The sequence below is a fragment of the Heliangelus exortis genome, chromosome 21, assembly GCF_036169615.1.
Source record: "Heliangelus exortis chromosome 21, bHelExo1.hap1, whole genome shotgun sequence".
In the NCBI taxonomy this organism is placed as follows: Eukaryota; Metazoa; Chordata; class Aves; order Apodiformes; family Trochilidae; genus Heliangelus; species Heliangelus exortis.
The window spans coordinates 4,222,484-4,247,370 of NC_092442.1; the positions used below are offsets into that span (position 1 = coordinate 4,222,484).

Here is a 24,887-nt window from a genome sequence, read left to right on the forward strand (position 1 = left end):
CCTCAGTTCTTGTCTTTTTCCCTAGAACTCTGATGAACACTGGGAACACATCCTTCCACTGTGAGCCTCCTCTGGAAAACAAGGCTGCTGACCAACAGGTGAAAGACCACACATGACTTTTATTTCATGGGCAACTTCCTGCACATGATAAAGGTGCCTCTGAAGGGGGAAAATATGTTATTACTGGTTCTAAGTGCACCTAGGTTAATTTTGATATGAGAAAAACAGCCACTATTCCACTATTTCTTTTCATTTGCAGCAAAGTAAATGAGTCAAATGGCTTATGGGGCTGGTCACATCTCTGAAATGGAAAGAGCATACAAGAGCATAAGATTGTTTTATTTACACTTTCATTGCTAGGGGCTGTGAAATGGAACATAATTCTATTTACCAAGTGCTCTTCCTGGTGCAATAAGTTAGAGGATTTCTCAATTAGCACATGGAGCTTATGTATAAAAGAGAAGAGGTTAAGCAACACTGCAGTGCCCAATGGACCATCTGGTGAACATTAGGATTGTCAATAAATCACGAAAGCACCAGTTCATCAGGAAAATTCCATTTCAAACCACTGACAGAAAAAAAAAAAAGGATGGGAAAAAACTCACAAAATTGGTATTTTCATCTTTTATAAAAACAGGAGCATTAAATAACTTTAATCTAATTTCAATTGTTTTATTGGTTCTCTTCTGATGACCACATGGCTTCACATACTGAATGTTTAGCCCTTTGTACTGCACACAAAAGCATTATGAAATAGCTTGGTGCATCACCACAGCAGCTCATCTCTTTCCTCTTAGTCTTTCTCCTCACCATGCGTGATAACATAACAGAGGTTCTTATAGTCAAGATTACCAGAGACATCTGGAGGGAAAGCAGCAAACATCTGGTTGATCTGCCAAACAGGAGAAAAGAGTTACAAATGTAGGACTCTGGGATAGTAACATGTATTGCTTTTCATCTTCAACCCACTTCAGCTTCCTTCTGCTTTGATCCATTAACCACTATGGAAAAATTTCCCTTAGATTCAGTAAAACTTAAATAGGGATTAGGACAGAACTAGTTCATAGTCCTGCTAGAGCCCCAGAAGCTTCCTGTCAAAAAGAGCTCTCCCTGAAATCCAGGTAAGCCCTGGCCAAATACTGTACTCCAGTCTCCACTCCTGTCTGTTCTTGCCATGAACCAACTCCACAAAATCTGCTCTTCTGAACATAAAGTCCCTCTGCATTCCTCCCAGCCAGCAGAGTCCATGTTCAGTCTCACAACAAACCACAAAATCAGTACCTCCTTTCAGAACTAATTTCAGATTTCTAAGAAAATAGGTCTCAAAGAAATGGAAACCAGATCACAGTCCTCACCCACACCCACTTGAACTCCAGTAAATTCAGTGCCCAGCTCACCATAGGGAAGAACAGCCAGAGATAGGCCATGCTTGCACTTGGATGGAAGTCCAAAGAATCTGTTTGACTTTGATTTAGCCGTGGTGCTACTCAGAAGAGATGCCATGAATTGTTCCTAATTGCTAGAGCTGGCATCAGCCTTCTCTCAGTTTGGATTTTAGCTGAACTCATGAAACTAAAGAGGGGCAAATACTCATCACTGAACAGTAGCTGGAGACAGAAGAGAGGAAGGGCCTTACCTCTTCTTGACTGAACCGGTCTGCCTGTGTCATAAGCATTTCTTTGATGCTGTTCAAATAAAATGAAATAACCTGATTAAAGGGTGATAATGGCACATGACAATTCAGATGGTGAGATCCCTCCTGAAGTTGCATGAAAGAAAATCTGTGTGACTGCATAAATTAAAGCTGTTAATCCTTCCACGACATTGTAAGAGATTTTCTGTGGGCACCCATCAGTGTCAATTCCTCGCTCTGCCAACTTATTTTGCTTTTGTGACATTTTATAGAGGTTTAAAATTGTTTAAGGTTATTACTCTAATTGAAATACAGCAATTTTGTATGCTTATCTTAACCTAAACCAGGAGGTTTTCTCACTTGATGTTTAAAGTTTGGAACACTTAACAAAACCGAAAGAGAGAATATTTTCTGTAAAATCTGAGGATGAAAGGAACAGAGCATGAAATGAAAAAGAGGACTTGAAAGAGACAGTTATTCCAAATCATCATCTGAGAATCCCTTTATTTGCATGCAGCCATTCCCAGAGGAGACTGTGGAACTGTGTGAGACCTGTTGTATTTCACAGTGCAATGTCTTGGTCTGGAGTTACAGCACTGTAACAAGGAGCTTATCCCACAGACAATCTGCATCCTATGATGCAATTACATCAAAGAGAATATTTTTGGGACAGACTCTCAGCTGATTTACCCTTTGTTTTCAAACTCATTGTGAGAAGTCAGTTGGGCATCTGATTTTTTTTTACCTAAGTTTATAGGTGAATAGAAAAGCCAGGAAGAATGATTAGTGTTTCTAGTCTAACCCTTTCAGATAAAAGGCTTTTATATTTCACCCAGTTACTCATGTGCTGAGGGCAGTACATGCACAGTGTGCCTGAACATCCACCAGTATGAAAACAGCTATATCACATAAACATCCCCTTCACCTGCACAAATAATTTCTTCTTCCTCTTGAAGAATTCCTATATTAATCTCAAAGAGATTGCATTCACACTGGAAAGACAGAGTTGTCTCATTTTGTTACTACCAAAGTTATTTATAACATTATCAGGATTTTTTCTAGATCAGAAAACCAACCTGTAAGCTCGTGGTAACAGATGAGCAGTCTATTTACAAAAACAAAGGCTGAAACAAGTACAGAAACCTATTTTAGTTTGTAGAAAAAAAGGCTGCTTTTTTAAGAATTGTGGGGAGAGCCATAGCTCTTTTGGAAAACAGCCCTTTCTGCTTCTTAAAGTGAATATTTGAAACCCTTTATAACAGCAATCATGCCAGCATATGAGCAGCCTTCACCTGCTGTGGATGCAGATGTTCAGGCAGTAGAGTAAAGCTTTCCTTTCTGCTCCCATTCACCATGCATCTTGAGTGAGAAAGTGTAGCTCTAAGTGTAGCTTTGATAGCAAAGCTACCACTGTGCCTCCTCATATCTCTTACATGTATATTTCTTTCAGTAAAAGGCTACAACAAAGGCATGTTCCACTTTGCAGGTGAGCCATATACACTTCTGAATCTCTTTCCTGGTGATGTGAAGTGTTCATTTGGAAGGACAGAAAGGGAAAAGTGGAAGAAGTTGTTTCTAGGTAAGGAACAAGAATCTTACCCACAAGGAAAAGAGTGAAAATACCCATGCAAGTTTTGGGAAATAAACTGAAGTTACAGACAGAGCTTAAGCTATTTCTGCATATTTTCCTGCATTACTGTGCTGACTTTTTAGCTACCAAAGTCTTTCCTCACCTTTTTCTCTCATATGGTGTTTCTGTTTTGTTATCAGGACATTTGTTATGTGACTGCATTTTTTTAAAGTGGAATTCTCAAATGATCAGTGGGTGGAAGAGCAGAGATCATTCTCATCAGCATAAATTGATTATTTGCTATATGTGCACTGAGGCAAACAGCATTAGCAAATGTAAATAGGACGTGTGAGGCAGGAAGGAGCTTGGTGAATACAAGGATGTATTTCCAGCAATTTTGCCAGAAGTCACAAATAAACTTCATCAAAAACAGGACTGAATTAAAAAGATCTGGGCACTATGTGTCTTCTATTCACATGCTAAAACTATTTAAGGGAAAAGATCAAAGATCTAATTATAATCTCCTGATGCACAGCCCAGTAGGCTCTGGCACACTCGTAAGGAAGAAGGACTGAGTTAAGGATCTATGCACTTTTTCCATTATTTATGTTATAGAGAAACTAACACTCACAGTTTCCAAAGCTAGAGATTATGCACTCTTTGTGTATCTAGTTTTCTTTTTTAAAGACAATTTGCTTCTCAAAAGAAAAATAAAAATCAGTGTCCCCCAAGCAAAAAAGAACATCCATTGGCATTGAGATGAGAGCTGAAATGTTCTCTCTTGTCCTGGTTGACACCAGTTCCTTCTACAGTTAAAAATATTTTGTTGCATCCTTATATTTTCAAAACCTTTTTAAAATTACCTATGGAATCTCTGGGACATTTGGTTTTCCATTGGGTTTGCTGTCTTGGAGAAAAAAAGGTGAGCTGAAATGAACAGAGCTCTAAAACTCTGAAGAGAAACATCACTAACTCAGCCAAACCAATCTCCAAAGGTGCAGAATTCATGTAAAGTTCCTGGGTCCATTTCCATCTGGTTCAACCCCACAAAGTTTTGTTGGCATCAGCATGAGACACAGTTGATGTTGGCCTAACTCACTTTGTCAAATAAATGGCATTTGGGACTGAATCATTCCAACCTTTCCAAGCATTGTGCCAGTTTACACCAGCTGAGAATCTTACCTAAAGCATTTTCTCTTTTTGACATCATGGTATAGGAAGGATTTTATGTGTGGTATAATGATGCAGACAAACAAAGTCTGTCACTGAATTTGGAAGTAACTTATAAACTCCTGGAGCTTCTGGAAAGGTTAGAAGACTCCATCCCAGCTACCATCAGATGGACTAAGTGAGTCACTTCCAGACTAGAGGTGAAAACACACAGAGGGAGAGACATAAAAATCCCCAGAAGGATGTTAACTCCATGAACATAAAAAGAAGTTGTGATTAAAAGGTCAGGATGGATGGTTTTGGAGAGAGACATTCCAGGATTTTTTAATATGGAGAAATATTATTTATTAACATTAACTGTCATATTGAAATGGCTGTATGAGCCAGCATAAAAAAATATTTCAAAACCTTCAAATGTCTAAATTTTGGAAGGATATGAATAGAAATTAAACCTCAAAGACATTCATGGAATTGATTTAATGGTTTGTTCTGTAATGATCAACATTACCCTCGGGTCTAATAAGTAAACATTATGCTCTGTTGTGGTGATGAGCTAAAACAATTGTCTATGTTAGCAGAGCAGTGGGAGTGGGGACAAAGTTGACCTTTTCCACCAAGGAAAAATAAAAGTATTTCTCTCTCATCTTTTTGGAGTGTGATCCTGCATTCCTAATTTGCCCCCAAATCCAACTTCCTTCCAGCATCCAAGGAATGTAGAACTGGACACAGGGTGGCAAGTTGCAGATTTTGTATGCAGTATATTGTTACAGACAGTGGTGGGAAATACAGCATTTCATGGTTGGGTATTATCAGAAGGTTGAGTTTCATGGCTGTGATTTCACTGCCATTGAGTCTGTCAAACAGGATCTGTCCTATTTGGCAAGAGGCTTTTTCATATGTAATACATATTTTACAAAATAATACATTTTATTCTGATTTTTTGAGTCACTTGTGATGTATTTCTCTGACTCTTCTTCCCAAGCTGTTTGGGTAATGTTAACCCCAAAGCAACAGGAGGGTTGATAACCTTCCTTATGATTGTTTGGTACATCCATTGTGTTTAAATTTGGAAGTTCTTTAGTGAAAAGACCTTTGCTTTTATTTTGTATATTGCTTACCATAGCACAGCTCTGATATCCACTGGGAACTGAGTGCCACTGTCATAGAAAAGCATATTGGTAACAGAAGGAAATGTGGGTGAATTTTGCATTTTTAACTAACCTTCATGAGATCAATAAACAGACATTATCACAGATAATGTCATGGAAAAATTCACCTCAGAGGTTGTAGTAACAGGTTTAGTTTCCATTTATTGTATCACACAATCAGCAGAACTCCTTGATGCAAATACAGTTTTGTAACTCATGGCTTCCTAATAAACTTCTTATGCATATTATGCTTTATAACATCTACCTAAAGTAGCTGCTATGGTAAAGAATTCAAAACCAAACCAAATCACCAAAGAATTTAAGCATACACATGAATTTGGCACATAGAGCATTTCACTGGAGCCAGAGGTCAGACCTCCTCATCCACTGCCCTGATTTGATGTCTTGTATCTCGTGTACCCAAAGGCCTTTTTATACTATTTGGGCAGTGCAGTGAGGATTTACATTTATGCAATTAGCAGTTAAAGTCCTTTTACCTTGCTTTGTTGGTGTAACAGGTTAGGAATACAAATTAGTTTCTGCCTCCTTATTTAAAAATAACCATATTGACAATAATTGCCACATTATTAACAGTATTATTTGGTTTGGCTCCCAACATATATCGTGGAATTTTACAGCAAATTATTGTCTGGAAGCAGAAGGCTCAAATGGTAAACACGTAACAAGGAAAATGTCCCAGACTTCATTAAATTGATCACTTTTTTTAGAAGGGGACAGCTTTCCCATTTTAGTCAAACACTCTGTGAGTTAGGCACCAGACATTCATTTTAATTTTACATATGGAGTTAATTTACAGGGAGTAATGTGTTGATTTATATCCAGACCTTCAAAAAAGGCTATCTAATGGCCTACATGTGATTATATTTCCGTTGCCTCTTGCCATGTCTGAAGACAATAACATGTCTTTTTTGTATACAAATGCATTCAACAGTCCAGTCTTTTAACTCTGGTTTACAAAGCTCAATGTTTCTCTGCCTGACAGTTCCTCTGTTTCTTAAAATACTGTGAAAAATAAAGCTTTTAAGCAGTTCTTTAGGCTTGTGCAATTATTATTCTTTTTAAAAGATTTGAAATCAACTTACTAGTCTGCTTTTATGTGGCCTTTTCCTTCTGGGTCGAAAATCTTAAAAGCATTCAGAATGGTTTCTTCTGGGTCCGTGCCTAAAATTAATAAAATATAATTTAGAGGCCTGGATGTATTTCTGTAGCTGCTGAATACTTGCTAAGTAATTGCATTCTCTTGAAAACAGTGCAAAATGGAGAAGTCTGCAGTGAGAAGTTTGAAGACAAAGGTTCCTTAAGTCAGCAGCATTTGTCACGTCAGATAAACAATAGAGGTGAACAGTTCAGTGCTCAGAAGCTTAAAAATAATAACTCATATCTATTCCATGACTGCAGGAGAGAAAACTTCCAGGAACTGGTCTCCAATATCAGTACCCAGAGGATTAGTGGCTTTCAGAAATGAAAATATAACAAACTGGTTCCCTCTCTGGCTTCCTTTGATCTTGTACTATACATTCCTTGTAAAAACACTTTTTGTTGTTACTTGTTCTTCACTATATAGAGAAGAGGTTATTCCCTCACTAAAGGAATTAGAGCTCATCATAAAATCAGAATGTCAATGGAATGAATGGAAATAGGATAATCAATATAAAAATGGTGATTTGCACTTGTGTTCTGTGGTGACCTTCCACTTAAGTATCTCTTCATTGTTAGGGAAACAGGATAGCTCAAAGCACAAGACTATGGCACCAAGATTTTGCTTCTACTCTTATCTGGGCCACAGACTTTTGGTATGACTTTAATTTCCCTGCTCCTGCATTCCCAGCTGTAAAATGATAGTAAGAGTCTTCCTTTTCTTCCATCCTTTATCTGTCCTATCTATTTAGACTGGAAAAAAAACTGGGTCAGGACCTAGCTTTCACAGTGCCTTAATCTTGGCTGGGGTTTCTGACTATTCTGTAATACTGCAGATTCTGAGTGTACTCACAGTTTTAACTCATAGCAAAGGATATGCTGCACACTCTGTTCTGACTGCTCCCCCAGATTTGAAAATGTTACAGTAGTACACATGCTACAAATCATTATTTATAACTACAGGTAGAGTGAGCCACGGACAAATTAAGCTATTTAAGGTGCTGCAATGTGGCAAGTATGATTTTAAAAATGTAATAAGAATTGCAGTTGGGCAGATATAGAACCAGAATAGAACCCAGTCAAGATTCCCTGCTCTAATGACTACACTCACTCCTGATGCCTTCTAAGTTTCCTTTGTTTTAAAGGGATCACAAGGATTAGTGGTATCTTAATGGATCTAACAGTGAATAAACCTAAGGCTATGTGGTCTCCTTCTTGTCACACCCTGGCCATGTCTATTTTTTTGCCAAGCTGCAGGCAATGTATTGAAAAAGCAATGAATATATGATCAATACAAAGAGCATTGCTATTTAATGAGTGTTTTGATTGTCCCATGAAGAGAAACATCTTCCAGCTCTGAGGAAAGGTCTGCATTTTAAGTAGTCACCACTGTGTGGGGGATTTTTTTTTCTTACTGTGTTTTACATTTTCTACTCTGTCATATCCTTGGACTTTGGCTTTGAAGAGAAGCAATGCAGCAGGCATTCTTTATTGATTAGCTGGTAAATAAAGTGGTTGCTTTGATGTGCGGCATCTCTGTTTTCTGTACAAATTGTATTATTCTGACTCCCTGTAGAAACAGCTCCATGTGGTTGGCATTAACATAAACTGAGTTTTGTTAGCTGTTCATCTGGCATCATAATCTCAAGATACAAAGCTAAAGCTCGTCCTGAAAATCCCAGCTTCCCCTTTATGACAGAAATCAATTATAGCACAACAAATTTTACTTAGAAAGCACCTTTCACCAAATTCTCTGAGTGGTACTTAGCTAATAAAGAGTGTTGCAAAATTGCCATATCCACTTCCTCTAGCCCTTTCTCCCTTTCTAATTGCACTACAAAGCCTCTTCATCCCAATTAGTTTTGATTGGGAATGTGCAGTCTTTTGGCTCTGCTTCCTTTGCATGACAAACCCAACCAGAAGGGCATGACAAGCACAGCTGTGATTTTCCCTTCACCAAATGGAAATTAAAAAAAAACCCTCCTGCTCTGCTAGTAGCCAACAGGAAACCTGCAGACAAGAGGGCTCTGCTTTACCATTCACCTTCCTGTGCTGGCTCTGGTTTTTAGGCCACACAATTGGCAGGGCTGGACTCTGCCAGCTTCAACGATTTCAAGAGACAAGAGGGAAGAGGAGAAAGAAGAAGAGCTCATTTCCATGCTCTTTGGGATATAAGCATCACAAATAGACAGGACTGGGTAGCAGGGCACCCCATGAGAATAGTCACATATCCCAGAGGGAAGATTCTGAGGAAGAGCACTACCTACTCTGTAAGCTGACACCTGGAATGTAAAGGTGGAAGTATCACTGTGATCAAGACAGATTGATGTCTGGGTAATAAAATCCCCACCTTGGTGTCAGTCTGCAGTCTTCTGCAACACCTCTTACACATTCCAGACATGCTGTGATCCTTAGCAATGGTGTATTTCTTCAAGGAGCAGCTACATTAATTCTTTCTTTCAGACCTCTCTAGTTTCTATTCCAAGCATAGAAAGCCCTTTACTGAAATTGTGCTCAGCAACATAAAGCCAGAGTCCAGGTTTAATAATTATTATTTAATTATTTAATAAATATTTTTAAGAGGATGGGATCAGGCTTTTCCATTTTTCTGTGTACTGGTTATTTTAACAAACTTCTGGAATGTGCTTGGCTAAGGCCAACCTTGCCTTGAAGGTCAACCTATCTCTAATACATACAGAAAGATGACAGAAGAGTGGTAGCTCTTAGGCTCAACACTCCCTCTCTTGCAGTTTCTAGCCATGAACAGGATGAGATACTAAATTACTAAGTCCCACAACAAATTCACTATCACATTTTCTGAACTCCCTACAGTGATCCCTACATATTCTGTGGCCAGGGGCAAAATCTATCTCCCTTCTGATCATAAATCCACTGTGATTACATTCTTTCTATTTCTGTACTCCACTAAAAGTTATTCAGTGAAATCTTCACCCAATGGCAAAATCACAATTGACCTCAAGGGAAAGCAAGGCTGGGACATTGGGTTACAACTAATACAGAAAATGAGGGAAGGCCATTTTGCTACTTCATACCCTGCTCTGCAGGAATGATGCAGATGTGATGTTTGCAGAGTGAGCCAAAGGAGTGCAGAAAGATTTTGTTGAAATACTGAAAATCCACTTAGAAAACAGCTAACCCTGGGAGTGGTAGCACTGATGTAACACACTGATGGTGAGTAACTCATCTGCACTGTTCTCCAGGTTGCTGGGATTTCATTACTTTCTGGACTTCAACTTCCCACTTTCATCTTAGCTTCTGTAAGCTGAAATCACACCTTTCAACTGTCCTCTGGACTGTCCCTCAGCCTTTTCATACTTCAGCTCTGTCTGCAAAAATGGAGCTCACTCCTTGCCTTGAAGCATAGTTCTGTGGATACATTATTCTAATTTGCAAGGTGCTGAAGATATTTCAGTGCTGAGGATCTCTGACAGATACCTCTCCAACCCCCCAGAGGTACTTACCTTTCAGCTTTTCCCCAAACATAGTAAGGAAGACAGTGAAGTTAATAGGACCTGGCGCCTCCTTCACCATGTCTTCAAGCTCTTCATTCTTGACATTCAGACGACCTGCAGCAGAGATCATTTTTCATAATAAATCACAAATTGTGTTTCCAAAAATGATTCCCATTCATCTCCTCCCACCGGGGAGCTCAGGGCTCTGTGCAACTTTGCTAATAACATGGTAGAACACAACTCCAGAATACCCTGGTGTAAAACAAATTGGCAGAGCTGGCTCTAAGATCAAAGGACTGAAAGAGTAAGAAGGATAAATAACACAGACCTGGCCAGCAGTGGATGAAACAAGGGGCACTTCCAAATAATTTTTTTTTATTATTTATTATTTTTTTACCTTAGGTGAAGTACAGGCCTCAGTGATACTAATATAGCAGGGTTCAAATTGACTGAAGTGAATCCAAGGTCTCAGTCCTTGCCCTCCTGTTTATTGAGATGTCTTCCTGAGCAGAGGGCAGATGGATGACTTGGGCACTTGTATCCCTTCCCCATCCTTGTGCAGTCCTACCCCTTCTCCATCACTGTGCAGTCCTATTGATGAGAATCTAAACCCTGGCAACAAATTGAGTGGTAATTTACTGTGTCTGTACTTTATAGGCATTGAAGGGCTTCACTGAACAGGAAAGATACCAGAACTTGGCCTTAAGAAATAAATATTTCATGGTAACAGTAGCTACAGGCCAAAGTTTGCAAACCTCATTGTCACAATAAAGAGTTCAGGAGCTTCTGCTCTTTGCACTGACTCTTCTGGCATCTGATTCCACCCCAGGGAGCACTAAAGATTCTTATCAAACTCTTTTTAATAAGATCCAGATGGCAGAAGCCCAAATGCCTACATCACTGTTCAAGCCTCAAATGTTGCAACTAGAATACAAACTCCAGGTTTGGGACCATGAACATTTTGATTTTTCCCTTTCCTTGGGAAGATTCTCTTCAGTCTGCTTGATATTACCAGGACTGTGATGTGAGTGGAATGGACAATACCTAATCTCATGACATGCACATTCCACCCTGCATAAAAGCACCAGGGCACAGAGCCTCACAGGAAGCCCTTCTTCAAGTTGTGTGGGCAGAGGGGCAGCTCAGCCATAACAATGTTAATTGGTAGATATTGCATGGCTCCCAGATGAAAAAGGTGCAGCCTGTGAAGCCTGGATTCAGAGGCAAATCAGAAATGCCTGGCATGGACCCCTGCTTGGGTGGGCTCTTTATGAAATAGTTGCAGGGGAGGGCTCAGTGCCTTTGGAGAGCTGCCAGCTCTGTTGCACCCGCCAGTGAGTCCCAGAGAGGCCTTCACTTCCCTGCTGGAAGTGGCTGCTCCAGCTGGAGCTATGGAGAAAGATAGGAGCTACCATAAAGGAGAAGGATCAAATTGAAAAGGTTTCCTTTTGCCTCCTGTGTATTGCGTTACTTCCCCCACTGTAATTCTAATAAAAACTTTTCTTATATGCTTGAAATTTAAGCTGTCTTTCTTTTAAGAATTTAATTATTGCTACCAGCTTACCTAGTGCAGCAAATGTGTCTCTCAAGTCTGCTTTGTCAATAAAGCCATCCCTGTTCTGATCCATGATGGTAAAAGCCTGTTGGAAGAAAAAAGGAGAATTTATTGCCATGTTGCAGTGAACAGTGCTGCAAGCACACACACCAGTCCAGGGGGGATTATATTCATGCTGTAAAGAAGAAAATTTAACTTCCTTTGATTCATCCACATCATGCCACATTATTGCACTTCCCTCACTTTCAGCACATTACTGTATCTTGGCAAGGGGCTTAATTAAACCCACCCAAACTTCTTCTTACTAAATTAATGCTCAGTGCAGCGTGTAGCTGGGCTGAAGCCAATGCTGGCAGCTCCAGCCAGTCAGGCCTTAACCCATAAAGGTTTGAATTAGGGAGGCTTTAGTTAAGGAGGATTTACTCAGTGGTTACTCTGTATAGTTTTACCTTTCCCATAACTCATTTTTTGTGCAGCTATCATATTCTGTGAATTTAATTACTGTAGGTGAAGCTAAAGTCAATTTCTTCTAGGCCTCAAAATGTCCTTCATACATAGATACCTGAATTTTCAAAAGTACTGAGAAGTATAGAGTTCAAAGTATTATTTACTCCAAGTATTATTTATTTCAAGTTTTTTTCCTTTCTAATAAGCTGCATCCTTCCAGCTGTACTCTGTGCTGACCTTGTGACTGACCTGGATGTGTTGACCTTAAATATTTCTTGTCAGGCAAAATTTTGATTAAACAAAAGACAGTTTTTTTTTTCTTCCAGCTGACACAGAATTTATGTACTTTAGCAAACCAGCTAAATGCCTATCTATCTACCTATTTGCATGTCTGCTTATTCCCTGCCATCACACTTTTAATGTTTCATTGATTTTGAAAGATTTTAACAACCTGAAATTCCCCTGGTCATACTGTGGGGAATATCAGCAGAACCAGGCATGTCTCTGAAGCTGGTTATCTGTCTGACATGCACATCAATATCAGAGTGTCTCTTTACAATGACCAGGAATTGTTCTTGCTTCACTATTATCATGAAAGACAATGTTCTCCTGAGAATACAGCTACTCCACTCCTGCTACACTGTCTTGCAGAGTTTTAAAGTCTCCTGCTCTAAAGGGTGCACTTCTTTCCATTATGATATAATATCAACATATTATATCAACATATCTTCATGTAGTTTTACCTCCAGTTTCTTACAGAGCCCCTCTGCTCACATTCCAGTTTGCCCATATGATTACTTGGAGCATGAATGTTTATAACCTTTCATTCACCTGCCAAGCCACCACCTAATAAAAATTAAACCCAGCTCTTTTGAGTTGCTTTTCCTCTTTTTGGAGAGGCTTGCTTGAAATGGTGACCCCCACAATTTGGAAGCAAAACAGAAGAAAATGTGAAGAGCAAAGCAGAGCCCAGCAAGCTCACAGGGGCAGGATGAGTGTTAGGTATATATTATAATGTGTGAACTTAAGAGAGCATAAGAGCAACACTGAAACATTTTCTGCTTGAAATCTCTAGATAAAAGTGTTCTGATCAAACCCAACTTTTCAGAAATGCTTGTCCTAAGTATGCAGCCTTTAAACACAACATGGTCTTAGTTTTCACTGGACCACTCCACTGCCTCATGTTTTTGTCATTATTTTGCCACCATCCTCCCAGCAATGTTCCTGGTATTATCTTATTTAGAGTCTATCAAATACAGCACTCTGGCCAGTTCTTTTTGTTGGTACATCTTCAAACAGTAGTCCTTGGAAAAAATAAAACTGGAGGTCCTTCAGATATGTAGAAGAGTTAGGAAAAAAGCATTAAACATGTTCCCATTAGCTGTGTGGAAAAGGTTAGTGGTTTCAATTCATTTAACTGGGCCACATTCACAATCCTTTGCATGGGTTTTTAGACTCATTCATTACTGAGCTTTACTGCTGGGAATCCTCATGAAAAGTAAAGTTGAAAGCCACATGCACAAAATGAAACAGTAGTAATTTATCACACTGGAAATTGCTTTGGAAATGAGAGTTCCCAAAAAAATGGGGAAAAAATGAATAATTTAAAATGGCAAACCAGTGCAAAATGTGATGGCCTCACAGGCATTCTAGAATGTCCACTCAGAAAAAGAGCACAAACTCCTCCAACCATTTTTAAATATGCTTCAGCTTTTATGCCAGCACATCAGATTTGTGCCCTCAGAGGTACCTGGGCAAAGAATCTACAATGCAAGGTAATCCCAAATTCTTTGGGAGCTGAAAGATGCTGACTTGGTTAATCTCAACATGTTGTTTTGTTTTATTGGCATTTACAGAGAAAGGAGGCTGAGAGCTTGTTGGTAGTTTTGTTTCTAGTTTGTGGGCAGTATCAAAAGGGCACAGAAGAGAATTTTCTATTGCTATTGTGGAGCAGTCTACTAATTAAAGCCCTGGTTCAATAAAGCATCTCTATTCAGGATAATACTTGACCATGTAAGACTTTTTACTTAAAACACCACTTAAACTTAACTTTAAATGTGTGTTCAAGTGTTTCCTGATTCAGAGCTAACGTGGATGAAATTATAATTGTCTTTTATTTTGGGACAAGAGCTTGGGGGCTTTTCAAACAAGTCTGGAGTCTGAAATAAGAGGGTGAGGTAGGGAGAAAAAGAAGGAAAGAAAGAATTAAAGAAAGAATGAAGAAAAGAACAAACAAACACACAAGGAAGATGATACACTAGCCAAAACCACAGAGATGATTCAGAAAACAACTGTGTGTTTTATTAAAGCAGATGGAGAATTGAATAAGGATTACAAACAAAACCTATGTTATTCATTAGCAATGACAGGAGGCTACAGAGAACAGCAGAATAGTGACCAACCTCTTTGAACTCCTGGATCTGGGTTTGTTCAAACATAGAGAATACATTGGAACCACCTTCTATCTTCTTCTTTGCCTTTTTTGGAGCCTGTAACACAAATAAGACCAAATATATATTCTTTTTCTGCTAAGCACCCATGAAAACAAATTCCACCTTTAACAGAAGGTGAAATATATACAGACAAGTATATAAATGGGATAAAAAGTGTGGCTTTAGTAACAGATGAAAATCTCACTGAGGCTTTTTGCCATTCCCTTCCTGTAGCCTGAAACAAGCAGCTCAGATAACCAAGAACAGCTTGTCACTGTGCTGCCTAAAAACAGGTGAGGGATCCAAAGTGGGACACAACTGGTATCACAACTGGTCAGCTGCTTGTTTCCCCTGGGAGCCCCAACTCTCCCTGGGTACAGCCACCTACACCAGAACATCTGATGCAGAGCACTGCTCCCCCTCCTCCACAGGCTTCTCAGAGCTCTGTGATGTAATTTATAGTCTCATTTGGAGATATATGTTAAAATTCCCAACATGCTGCCCCCAGAAATACAAGCAATTCAGGTAAGGGACTATGGTGGCTCCTTCTTCTCAGTTCCCATGCAAGGACAGGCAACCAGGGACAGGCAGCCAGCCTCAAAATGAAGCTGTGCTTGAAGACTCAGTTCAGGAACTAAAAAGGGAAATTATCTCCTATTCACAGAGAAATATGTAGAATCCTGCTCTGTCTGGACCAGCACAGACCAAACAGATTATTCCTATGTAGGAAGAAGTTCTACACATGGAGGACAGTCTGAGTTCATGTAGCAGCCTAAGAAACTACAATACATTGCTTTACTAGCCCATAAAATTTTAATATTTGAGATAGTCATCTTAAATAATAGGGCGAGCCTGCTTTTATCACTATTTTGTAATCTGAAGACTGAGACAGAGAAAGCTACAATGGTATCTAAGAATCTAATGCTCTTGAAATATCAGTCAGAAGTAGAGTTCATTATGTATCTTTGAACAAGGGCCCAACCAGCCTGCCTAAGACAATGCAGTTGTTGTTCTGCAGTAAAGCATCAAACCTCTGATTCCTGTGGATTACAGGAATGTTTTAACCACAGCATTATCCTCACTTGGGGCAGGATAATGAGCTACATTGCCTTTTGAGTTCCCTTCAGATAGATAATTTTTTTTCCTTTATCTTTCTTACTTTTAAACTTCATCATCATAGTCCCACCTGGTTCTCATGTCATGGAAAATTAGTCTTGCTTAGTTTGGGCTATTCTGCATGAAACAGAAGGCAACTTCTACTGTCTTCTTTCATCAACATAAAAATACCTGTGAAAAGTTCAAATTCAATACTGATTTCAAATATCCTGGGGAGCAGAGCAGCTCAAGGAAATATTCCCACTTGGCTCTGTTTGAAGTATACATTGTCTAATCAATTTAATTTGCCAGGCAGATTTCCACACTCAGCTGCCCTGTTTTAGATCCCAGGTTGAAAATTAGGGCTGTAGTAAATATTCACCCACATACCCACACTCAAGACCTGTCAAGCTCCAATCAGCTAATGCAAAACACTACAGCCTGGAAATGGGAATGGAAATTAAAAGAAAATAGTATTTGTAGTGAGGATAAAAGTAAGGATAGAATGCCACTACAGGCATGGAAAAAAAAAAAAAAAAAAAAAGTGAGTTAGTGGAATATTTAATGAATACAGAAATATTGATTTTGGAATAAACAGATTCCCTCCTCCTCCTACACATGAAATAAGTGTTATTTTGAACAGTAATGGGCAATCTTCCATGTAACGTGAGGTGCCCGGTGGAGGTTTTTCAACACTTCCAGATTGAATGGAAATATTAAGAACAATCCTCCCTATTTACATGTATTTGCTCCCCAAGGTAAAAAGCAAGCAAATGTTATCCAGCAGCATGCATGGCAAGCTGTGTGGGGGAACTGAGCACAGGGCACCTGGCTGGACTCAGTGTTTTGGGATGGGGTAGCAGAGCTGATGCTCCTCTGCTTGTGTGCTCATCTTGATGAAGATAAAAGATGCTTTGCTCTTCTCACACAGTGCTCTGCTCTGACCAAGTGCAGCATCCAAATTCAGGGTGATAAATTCTCCCCACACTAGCAAAAAATCTGCATCTTTTTTAAGCTGGCCCCACAATGAACAACAGTGGGCTGCAGCTCCAGGTTTTATCAACTTTAAACACTGGCAACACCTCCATTTTTCCTCAGTTGGATGGCTTCTCTGTGCTGTAAGGCTTTCAGCAAGGATTGTGGCTATAAGAAAGGATCAGATAAACCCAAAATCTGTCTCTTAGTACCTGTTAGGAATAGCTCAGCAACACGGATACAACCAAAAGTTTCTTTTCATTAGTGAAGTCTTATTCAAGGGAAAAAAGGCTGCAGACCAGTTATCTAAGGAACAGTCACTGTCCTAGGAGAAATTAATCTCATCATGATAACTGTTCAGTGTTACTCTCTGGTTAATCATCGACTCACAGACTGGTTTGGGCTGGGAGACTCCTTAAAGCTCATCCAGTTCCAACCCCCCTACCATGGGCAGGGACACCTCCCACTAGAACAGGTTGCTCCAAGCCCAATCCAACCAGACTTTGAGCACTTCCAGGGAGGAGACAGCCACAACTTCACTAATCATCTCCAGGGATGCTAAAGGAGATCAGTGTGGCTCAATCTATCTTTACTTTTCCTGCTGAATCTCTGGGTGTGGATTGTATTTATGATCCCTCCACTCGTGGAATGGGGCTGAGACCACCAGTACATTTCAGAGAGGTCAGTGAGCAGCTGCTGAGTGGGAATGGCTTTCCATCACCAGCTTCAAGCTAAGTGTTTTGGCATTAAATGGTACAGCATCATGGATTATCAGTATCTTGAGGGGGGTTTTTGCAGCAAGAGGAAGGCTGAAGGGTAAGTAGGTGGAGCAGGAACAGAACACAGCACGTTGTTGCTGTCTTTCTGGTGAGTAAATCAAGTTAAAAGGCAGCTCTAGGAGAAAAGAAATAGGTCTGTGCTGCTCTCTGACAGCTCCAAACACTCCAGAATTTTTAATTCATAGAATCAGGATTCTGACTCTGGAGAATCTCTCTGGAAGTCTGGCACAGTAAAAAGAACAACACCAAACTGGGCAAACATGGTTTCTAAACCATCGAGGGTTTAGTAGGTGACCTAGAGAGGAGCAAGTGGGTAACTGACACATCACTTCTGTCTGCCTTGATTTCCCCATTTGTAAAATGTAAAGTGTGCTGAGCTGCACTTTGCAAAGATAGAGGAGCTATCTTTGCAACATGTGCTTTGAGACTGACATCTAAAACGTGCCAGATGAGAAACTGAAGAGCTGAGAGTCCCCTGGGCTCGGATTCCGAGGTCTCAATAGCACAGCAGTGGGAAGAATGTTGCAACAACTGAACAAACCTATTAATATTCCTGCCTGAGTATATTAATCATCCCATTGTGAAGAAAACAACACTTCACTTTAGAAGAGAAACCACAGGCTTGTCGCGTATCACTCATCTGTCTTACAAGTGTTAGTAGTCTTTCCATTAGCCTGGATTTTGAAGGGATTTTTTTCATTGCTTGTTTAGTTTTTGATTTGGTTTAGAAGTTTTAAATGGAAAAAAAAAAAAAAAAAAAAAAAGAGCCATACCAAAATCCAGTCCCAAGAAAGCACTGAAAAGAGCCATACCAAAATGAAAGCACTGTTGAACCAGGCATTACCTTTGAGCTCAGTTTCCCTCCTGTGTGGCAGTGTCAGAGAGAACAAGGCCAGTGACACAGGCAGACAGAAACAATGTGTGTACTGCCTGTGCTCTCTGCATATAAGAATAGGGATTTATTTTTTATATATTGCAGAGAAAGGTGCATATTCAAGTAAATCAGAGTGAAGAAAGCTCCGATTTCAGGGTGCCCTGAGAGAAGAGGAGGCAGAGAATCAGTTTATGTCTCCACATGCAAAGGAGGAAGCTGACAATACTTGGTTCCCACTTCAGAACATGAGGTGTTGTCTACCCTGATAAATTCAGAGAAGGCTGATGCTGCAGTAGCTTCATGACTCCAGAGATACAAAGGAAGTGACACAGGATTATTGCAGAACTTTATCACCTCAGCCACTTCAAGAAATTTCTCAGTCAGCCAAGAAAGTTATGTTAAAACAGACAAGTTGCTGCAACACAAAGGTTACAGCTCCATAACTGACACTGCTCTGCACTGACTGCTCAGGTGCACACTCGACCCCTCAGTAAGTCTGGAATAAAGTAAGCACTTAGCATTTATGTAAAGCAAGAATGTCTGCACAGGCAGTCAGGCAAAATGGGCAACACTGCCAGAAGCTCTATTTTTGGTTCAGTTTGAGGTTCCCCTTTTGGTCCATCATGCTTTGAATCCCTCAGAAAATACTCTAAATAACTAAAGATGAGGTAGTTTGGTTTTCCTGACAGCCAAAGCTAGAACACAAGCAGAAGCACTTCCCCACTCTGAAAATTAATTTATCTTTTTAATTTCTTTTTACCAAAGAAGACATCAGTGGATAAGTCGGTCTCCTAGGATTCCTTCAGAAAAAAACAGTGGTGTACACTACTAAGAGCCTGATTCTGTTGTCTTGCACCCTTATCTGTTGATTCAGCCCCAAGGCAAAGCAGACATAAGATATTACCAGTTTTAAAATGCACTGTTCCACATTTTATACTTCCTTCCTCTGCAACTAGGTCCGTGACTACAGAAAAGACAGAATCATCCATCATCTCGCTCAGATTCTGTCCCCTACTGTGATCCACACTATGTTGTTAGCTCTGAGTTACTACTGCTTTTTCATCCATCACATTCTCTCCTTGTTTTTCATCCACTCTGGGACCTCAGTGCTGAAATTTCCTGTCTTTGAATTTTTGCTATCATTGAATCCAGCTTCTGAATCAAAAGTTACATCCCAGGCCCATCCAAGTTTTTTTCCAGCACTGGACAGGATTATTGTCTCACAGGTTTGTTTTGTTGAGATAATTTACACTGCATCTGCACCCAAGATTCCAGGCATGGATAAGTCACCCTTCTTGAGCATGGTTTAGGCCCTTTCCATGGCAGGTGAGCAGCATAAGGCCAACCCAAGTGCATGCCTTTGAGGGAACAGTCTAGAGGAGTAAGCAACACAAACTGCTCTAAGGGCACAATTTGCATTTCAAACAGGCAACAGCCTCAGATCATTCAAATAAAAACCTACGTTATCAGAACTGAGAAACAGAAGATCTTTTTATTACCTACTCTGCACTCACAAACAGATCCCTCCCTTCTCATCCTCACTCCATTTTAGAAGCAAGCCCACCCTCCCACTCACCCACACAGACACACACCTTTGATCCCTGCTAGATACAAAAATCCATTGCACTGCATCCTCCTGGCTTCACGCTCCCATACAGCAAACATTCTCCTCTGCCCCACATACAATCCCTTCCCAAGCACAGTCCCCCCTTTTTATTTCCACAGATACACAGAAAGAATGTCTCATCTCCCCAGATTTATCTTGGAACAGCAGATAACCTCTCCAACCACAGACTCCTCAACCTCTGAGACCCCAGATTCACCAACTGCTTTCCCCATCCAACAGAATCTCTTCTCTGGCATTTTTAGGACCTCCTCTTTCCCAGCTGAACATCCCCCCTCTGCCTGCACAGAGACACAGCTCTGCACACACATCCACGTGGAGCTGCACACACCAACAGTTCAACTCCTGGCCCCATTTTAAGCTCCCAGAATCAGCTCCACAGAGGTTACTACTTGTTTCAGTACAGGTGGTGCATTCCAGAGAGTGAAGCAGGCTGCAAAGCACACTTGATCAGAATGCAATCTACTTTTGGTCGCTTCAACTGAATAAACATGGGAATCTTGGGAATGCCAAAGACTCTCCTCCTCCCCTTTCTTCCTCCTCCTCTTTCTTCTTCCTCCTCTCCATCAGCACAGAGCATGTGGGGAGACATCACAGACTTCACATCACTGAAATTCCCTGGAATTAACAGAGAGCTGCAGACAGTTCTCAGAACTCCATTCCACAGCACTTGTGTGGTCTGTTCTTGTTAGAAAAATTATCTCCCTGAACCCTGCCTCTCTCACTCTCATCAGCCCTGTATGTCAGAGCCTAGTAGCACTGGCTGACTTGTAATTATTTTTTACTATGCTGCTTTGTCTGCACTAATCCTTTGAAAGTAGCTTTACTGCACATCTGAAATATTATGATGCTATAAAACCTCTGTAATATTTATAAATCCCTTAAGACATCATAAAGAGAGAAAAAAAAACCTCCCCACAGAGTTCATCTAGCATAATTACATATGCATTTCCCTCTGATTAATAAAAAATGATCACTTCCTTATGTAAAGATATTCTTCAGCTTTCTTTCATTAAGGCTATTTTTTTCTTTCCATTTTAAATCTGTTTCATGTGTCCCTGTATGGTAAGGTACCTCAGAAGATATTTTCCCAAAACAAAAGGCACAATGAAAAGAACCACCACAGAGAACTGTCAGTTGAACTGGGAGTGAGGAGACAGAACACTCTCTCACTGTATTTTCCCATCTCCTAACTTCACCAATTTCACCACAGAATGTCCTGAGATATCTTCAAATGTCAAGCAGTGTGGTGTGTCAGTGAACTGCACAGGAGGAAAGAAAAATGGTTAAATAAAATTTTATAAGAGGTGAAAAGGAAAACCAAAGACCCAGCACTTGCCCCCCAGCCCACAAAAGGACTGCCAGACCTGAGTGAAGCTGATTAAAGGGAAACCTGTAAATCCACAACTGAGGAGGCATAATCAGCACAGGCACTTCTGAAAGAGTGGTGAAGAACGTGATTAGTGGCTTGTGTGCTCAGTGTGAAACCACTGACACTGGACTGAAACTAGAACCTAGTTTTGTGCGTGTATTTTAGAAATTATTTTGAATGTGATTTTATCCCGCTCAGAACAGCACTTGGATCACATTCATCACCTGCTTAAATAGGATCAAGTTTGAAATAAGCTTTGAGACAGCTTTTCATATACAACTCCCTCTCCAGTGTTCTCAGAATCAAATATTTTGTGGCCTCGGGGAGACACTGGGCAGCATTACTGTGAGACAGCCTGCAAAGGACCTGCAAAAAGGAGAATAAGGAAAGAGAGAATCACCAACTTTATTTTTTAATAATGTTGTAGTCATTCCTCTGAATTAGCAGCAGACAAAGGTAGAGCCTGATTTGCTCACTGCTCCTTAGGCAGGAGTTGTTCTTTGCTCCTTGGAATCACATCACGTGCACCTTTGGTGCAGAGGTGGCTGTTGGGAGTCCCAGAGCTAAAAGGCAACAGTGAGCAGGGAAAAGAGAAGACACAGAAATTTCGGCAGCATTTCCTACTTCCCCCTGCAGTCTCAAGAGCAACACAGTTACAATTAGAGAGATATCCCTTTCCCTCACTCCCCATCACACCACAGCAGACCTTAGCACTAATTAACACCAGCAGCCCCAGTCTCTACTGCCCCAGTGTATTGGTCTTGGAAATCTATGCATGAGCTCTTCCCTTCAGCACGTACATTCCCTACCTTACTCATTTGTTAAGCAAAGGCAGAAAAGTCCTTGGAAACTCACAGCTCACTCCATCTTCATTCTGGATGTGATACTAAGTATGAGATTTCATGGGGTCCAGTGTGATCATTAGTGCTGTGTTTGAATTGTTAGGGTCAGAAAGAAATACAGAGATAAACAGACATAGGAGAGAATAAAACCTACCATGCTGCTGCTGCTGCTTCTTCCACCCCTTCTCTGCCAAATAGTCAGCCAGTGAACACAATGCCAATTGTCTCTTTATATAGTGTCACTAAGGAATAAAAATATGCCTGCTCCAAGTTTAGATAATAGATGTAAGGTTGGAAATGTGCAGTAATTGGATCCCAATACCATTCCAAGCATCTGTTCCATGCACAGCTTTTGCTTTCACAGAAATAATGCAGTAGCTAAGTAGAGCAGGCAGTTGGGATACAATAGTACAGCACTCACAATAAGCAAGAGCTGAAGGGGCTTTCCCATTTACTTCTGAATAATGAATACAGGGCACAGAGTTTAAGTGGGCACAGCATCCTGAAAAAGCAGAAAGAGAAACATGTTTGTTGAGAACATGCAGAGGAAACAAGCAATAAATCTGAGCCACTGAGAAGTCTGGGAGCTCCAGAGCCTGGTGCATGCATTCAGAGCTCCAGAAAAATGTCTGGAGCTTTGCACAGGTGCATCTGGAAGGGGAATGTATGCTAGGAAAACTCTGCTCTGCAGATGGCAATGAGGTGACTCAGCTCGGGTCTGTTTTCCCTGAATCTATCACACAAGCCTGAAATCCAGGGGCCAGATCTCAAGCTACTGCAAGATGATGGAGAGTCATGCACTTCAAAGCATGAAGTGATGTTAGTAACAAATACAGTGTTGAGAGCAGGAGAAAATAAGGCAGCATAGGAACCATTCCCTGTGTCTCCAAGGGAATGAGCATGGACCTCAATGCATGCACATTCCATTTGAGTCATAAATCATGTTTGGCATTATCACAATAGTCAAAACATTAACCAGCACAAACTGGCATAATTCCACAGAAACCTGAAATAATACTTCTTAAAGGTCTAATCTGTATCTGCACAGGACAATTGGTGCATGAGAAGCAGCAGCAACAATAGGTTTTTCAGGAACATACACCAGCAACTGCAGTACATGTTTTTATCAGTAAAACTAACCTTGAGCCACAAAAGTGCTTATCCAATCAACTGAGCTGTGAGACATACATACAATTAAGCATCTAGTTCAACAAGAACCTTGTTCTTTCTCCAGGTCCAGCCCCTTGCAGTGCTGTCATCTCTAATATTAGATTTTACTGCATGCTCTTCAGGGCAAGGACTGTTTTAGCTGTTGTGAAGTACCTCGAACACCTACAGGGATAATTAAGTAATAAATAAGCATAATACAATTCCTTGTGGATACAAGGTTGAAGTTAGCCTGGTGTTCACTGCTCTAACTTCAGAGACATTATAACAATATCCAATGTAACACAGCACAGGAATAACCCTCTCAGTCCATTTGCCTGCAGCTGCCTGCTGGATAACAGACCCAGGTTTGCATACCAGATTGAGTCTGGTAATCTGAAAAGCTCAAAGTAAGGGTTTTGAGGAAAATCTTACAGAATTTCAAGGGCTCCTAGTGATAAAGACTTAGCATGGTCACTGGGTTAGGTCCTGATCTAGGTCCTGATTGAGCAAAACTGTGAAGCATCTGCTTAACTTTAAGGAAGGGACAGTTCCATTGAAATCAATGTAAAAGTTCTCACCCTAACAGTTAAGAACAAGGCTCCTTGTCCTGCAGGATGAGTGCTCTCATCTTAACCAGATGGCCAGATGAGCAGCAGCTTTGCCACTGAGTTCACTGGGCCCAGGATTCCATCCCATGAATTTTGTGTTCTTCTCTGGAGAAATACATATGTTTTTTTCATCCAGCTCTCTCATGAGTTTGCCCTAATAGCTCTGTTAACAGATGCTTTGTACTGTTTTGTTGGGAGTTTTGTTTTCTCATATCTAGGATATCATCAATCATCATTATTTTCATCAATTTGCTCCTTAGTTTTCCAGCTTGATCTGCAGGCATTTTCCAATGCTGCATGTATTTTCTGCATTGATCTTTGTCTTTTCACAGAATTTCTATATTAAATTAATTCCACAAGCTGTTTTTAAATGACATGACAGGTTAGGATAAAACCCACACAATACTGCATGTTGGTAATGCACATGTCCTGAGAGACCAGAACCCTCTCTGCTTAGTCTATAAAATAAATCCATAGAGGAATTAAGGGAGACATACATCTTGGCTTTAAAGGTCTGCTTGCTTCTGCAACTGCCTCCAAATTATAGAAAGGCTCCAGACTGGAGAGGGGAGGGAGAGAAGGGGGAAATAACATAAGGACTGAAAAAGAAAGACTTGAATTTAATTGCCCTAAAAATTTCAATCATTCAATCTGGTAATTAGAGAGCTGGCTGATTCAGAAGGCAATCTCATTTGGGGAGAAAAAACAAAAAAAACAAAAAAGGAACCCAACAAGATAATTGATGCTAAGTGAATATTTTACCTGAAATATTAAATACCAAACTTAAGTCTGCCTCTAGGGCCCTTTCTGCTATCCCTTTTTGATCTGTCTTTCTAGTTCTTTCTATTTGCCTCTCACAGGACTCAACAGAACAGGACACTCCTTCAGAGAATCAGACTGCCACAGGGACAGGTTTATTTGAACTCTCTGTGCTGAGAAGGAGACAACACAATGATTTATTAGTAAAGAAAATAATAATAGGA

The 24,887-nt window shown here is 40.3% G+C and overlaps 1 protein-coding gene across 1 annotated transcript; it reads right to left on the bottom strand.

Moving 5' to 3' along the window:
* Window positions 1-647: 647 nt before the first annotated feature.
* MYL10 (myosin light chain 10) lies at window positions 648-22,483 on the bottom strand. The gene is made up of 7 exons (XM_071765046.1): window positions 22,302-22,483; window positions 14,557-14,643; window positions 11,717-11,792; window positions 10,162-10,266; window positions 6,625-6,703; window positions 1,637-1,685; window positions 648-892 (listed from the first exon to the last, which is right to left on the bottom strand). Exons 1-7 carry the CDS (start codon window positions 22,302-22,304, stop codon window positions 794-796), a joined length of 498 nt encoding a protein of 165 aa, XP_071621147.1. The 5' UTR covers window positions 22,305-22,483; the 3' UTR covers window positions 648-793.
* Window positions 22,484-24,887: the final 2,404 nt, after the last annotated feature.

Coding starts and splice junctions, on each gene's coding strand:
- MYL10 (XM_071765046.1), bottom strand. Junction 10,267..11,716: donor AGACACATTTGCTGCACTAG/GTAAGCTGGTAG, acceptor TCTCTGCTGCAG/GTCGTCTGAATGTCAAGAAT. Junction 1,686..6,624: donor GGCCACATAAAAGCAGACTA/GTAAGTTGATTT, acceptor TTATTTGAACAG/CATCAAAGAAATGCTTATGA.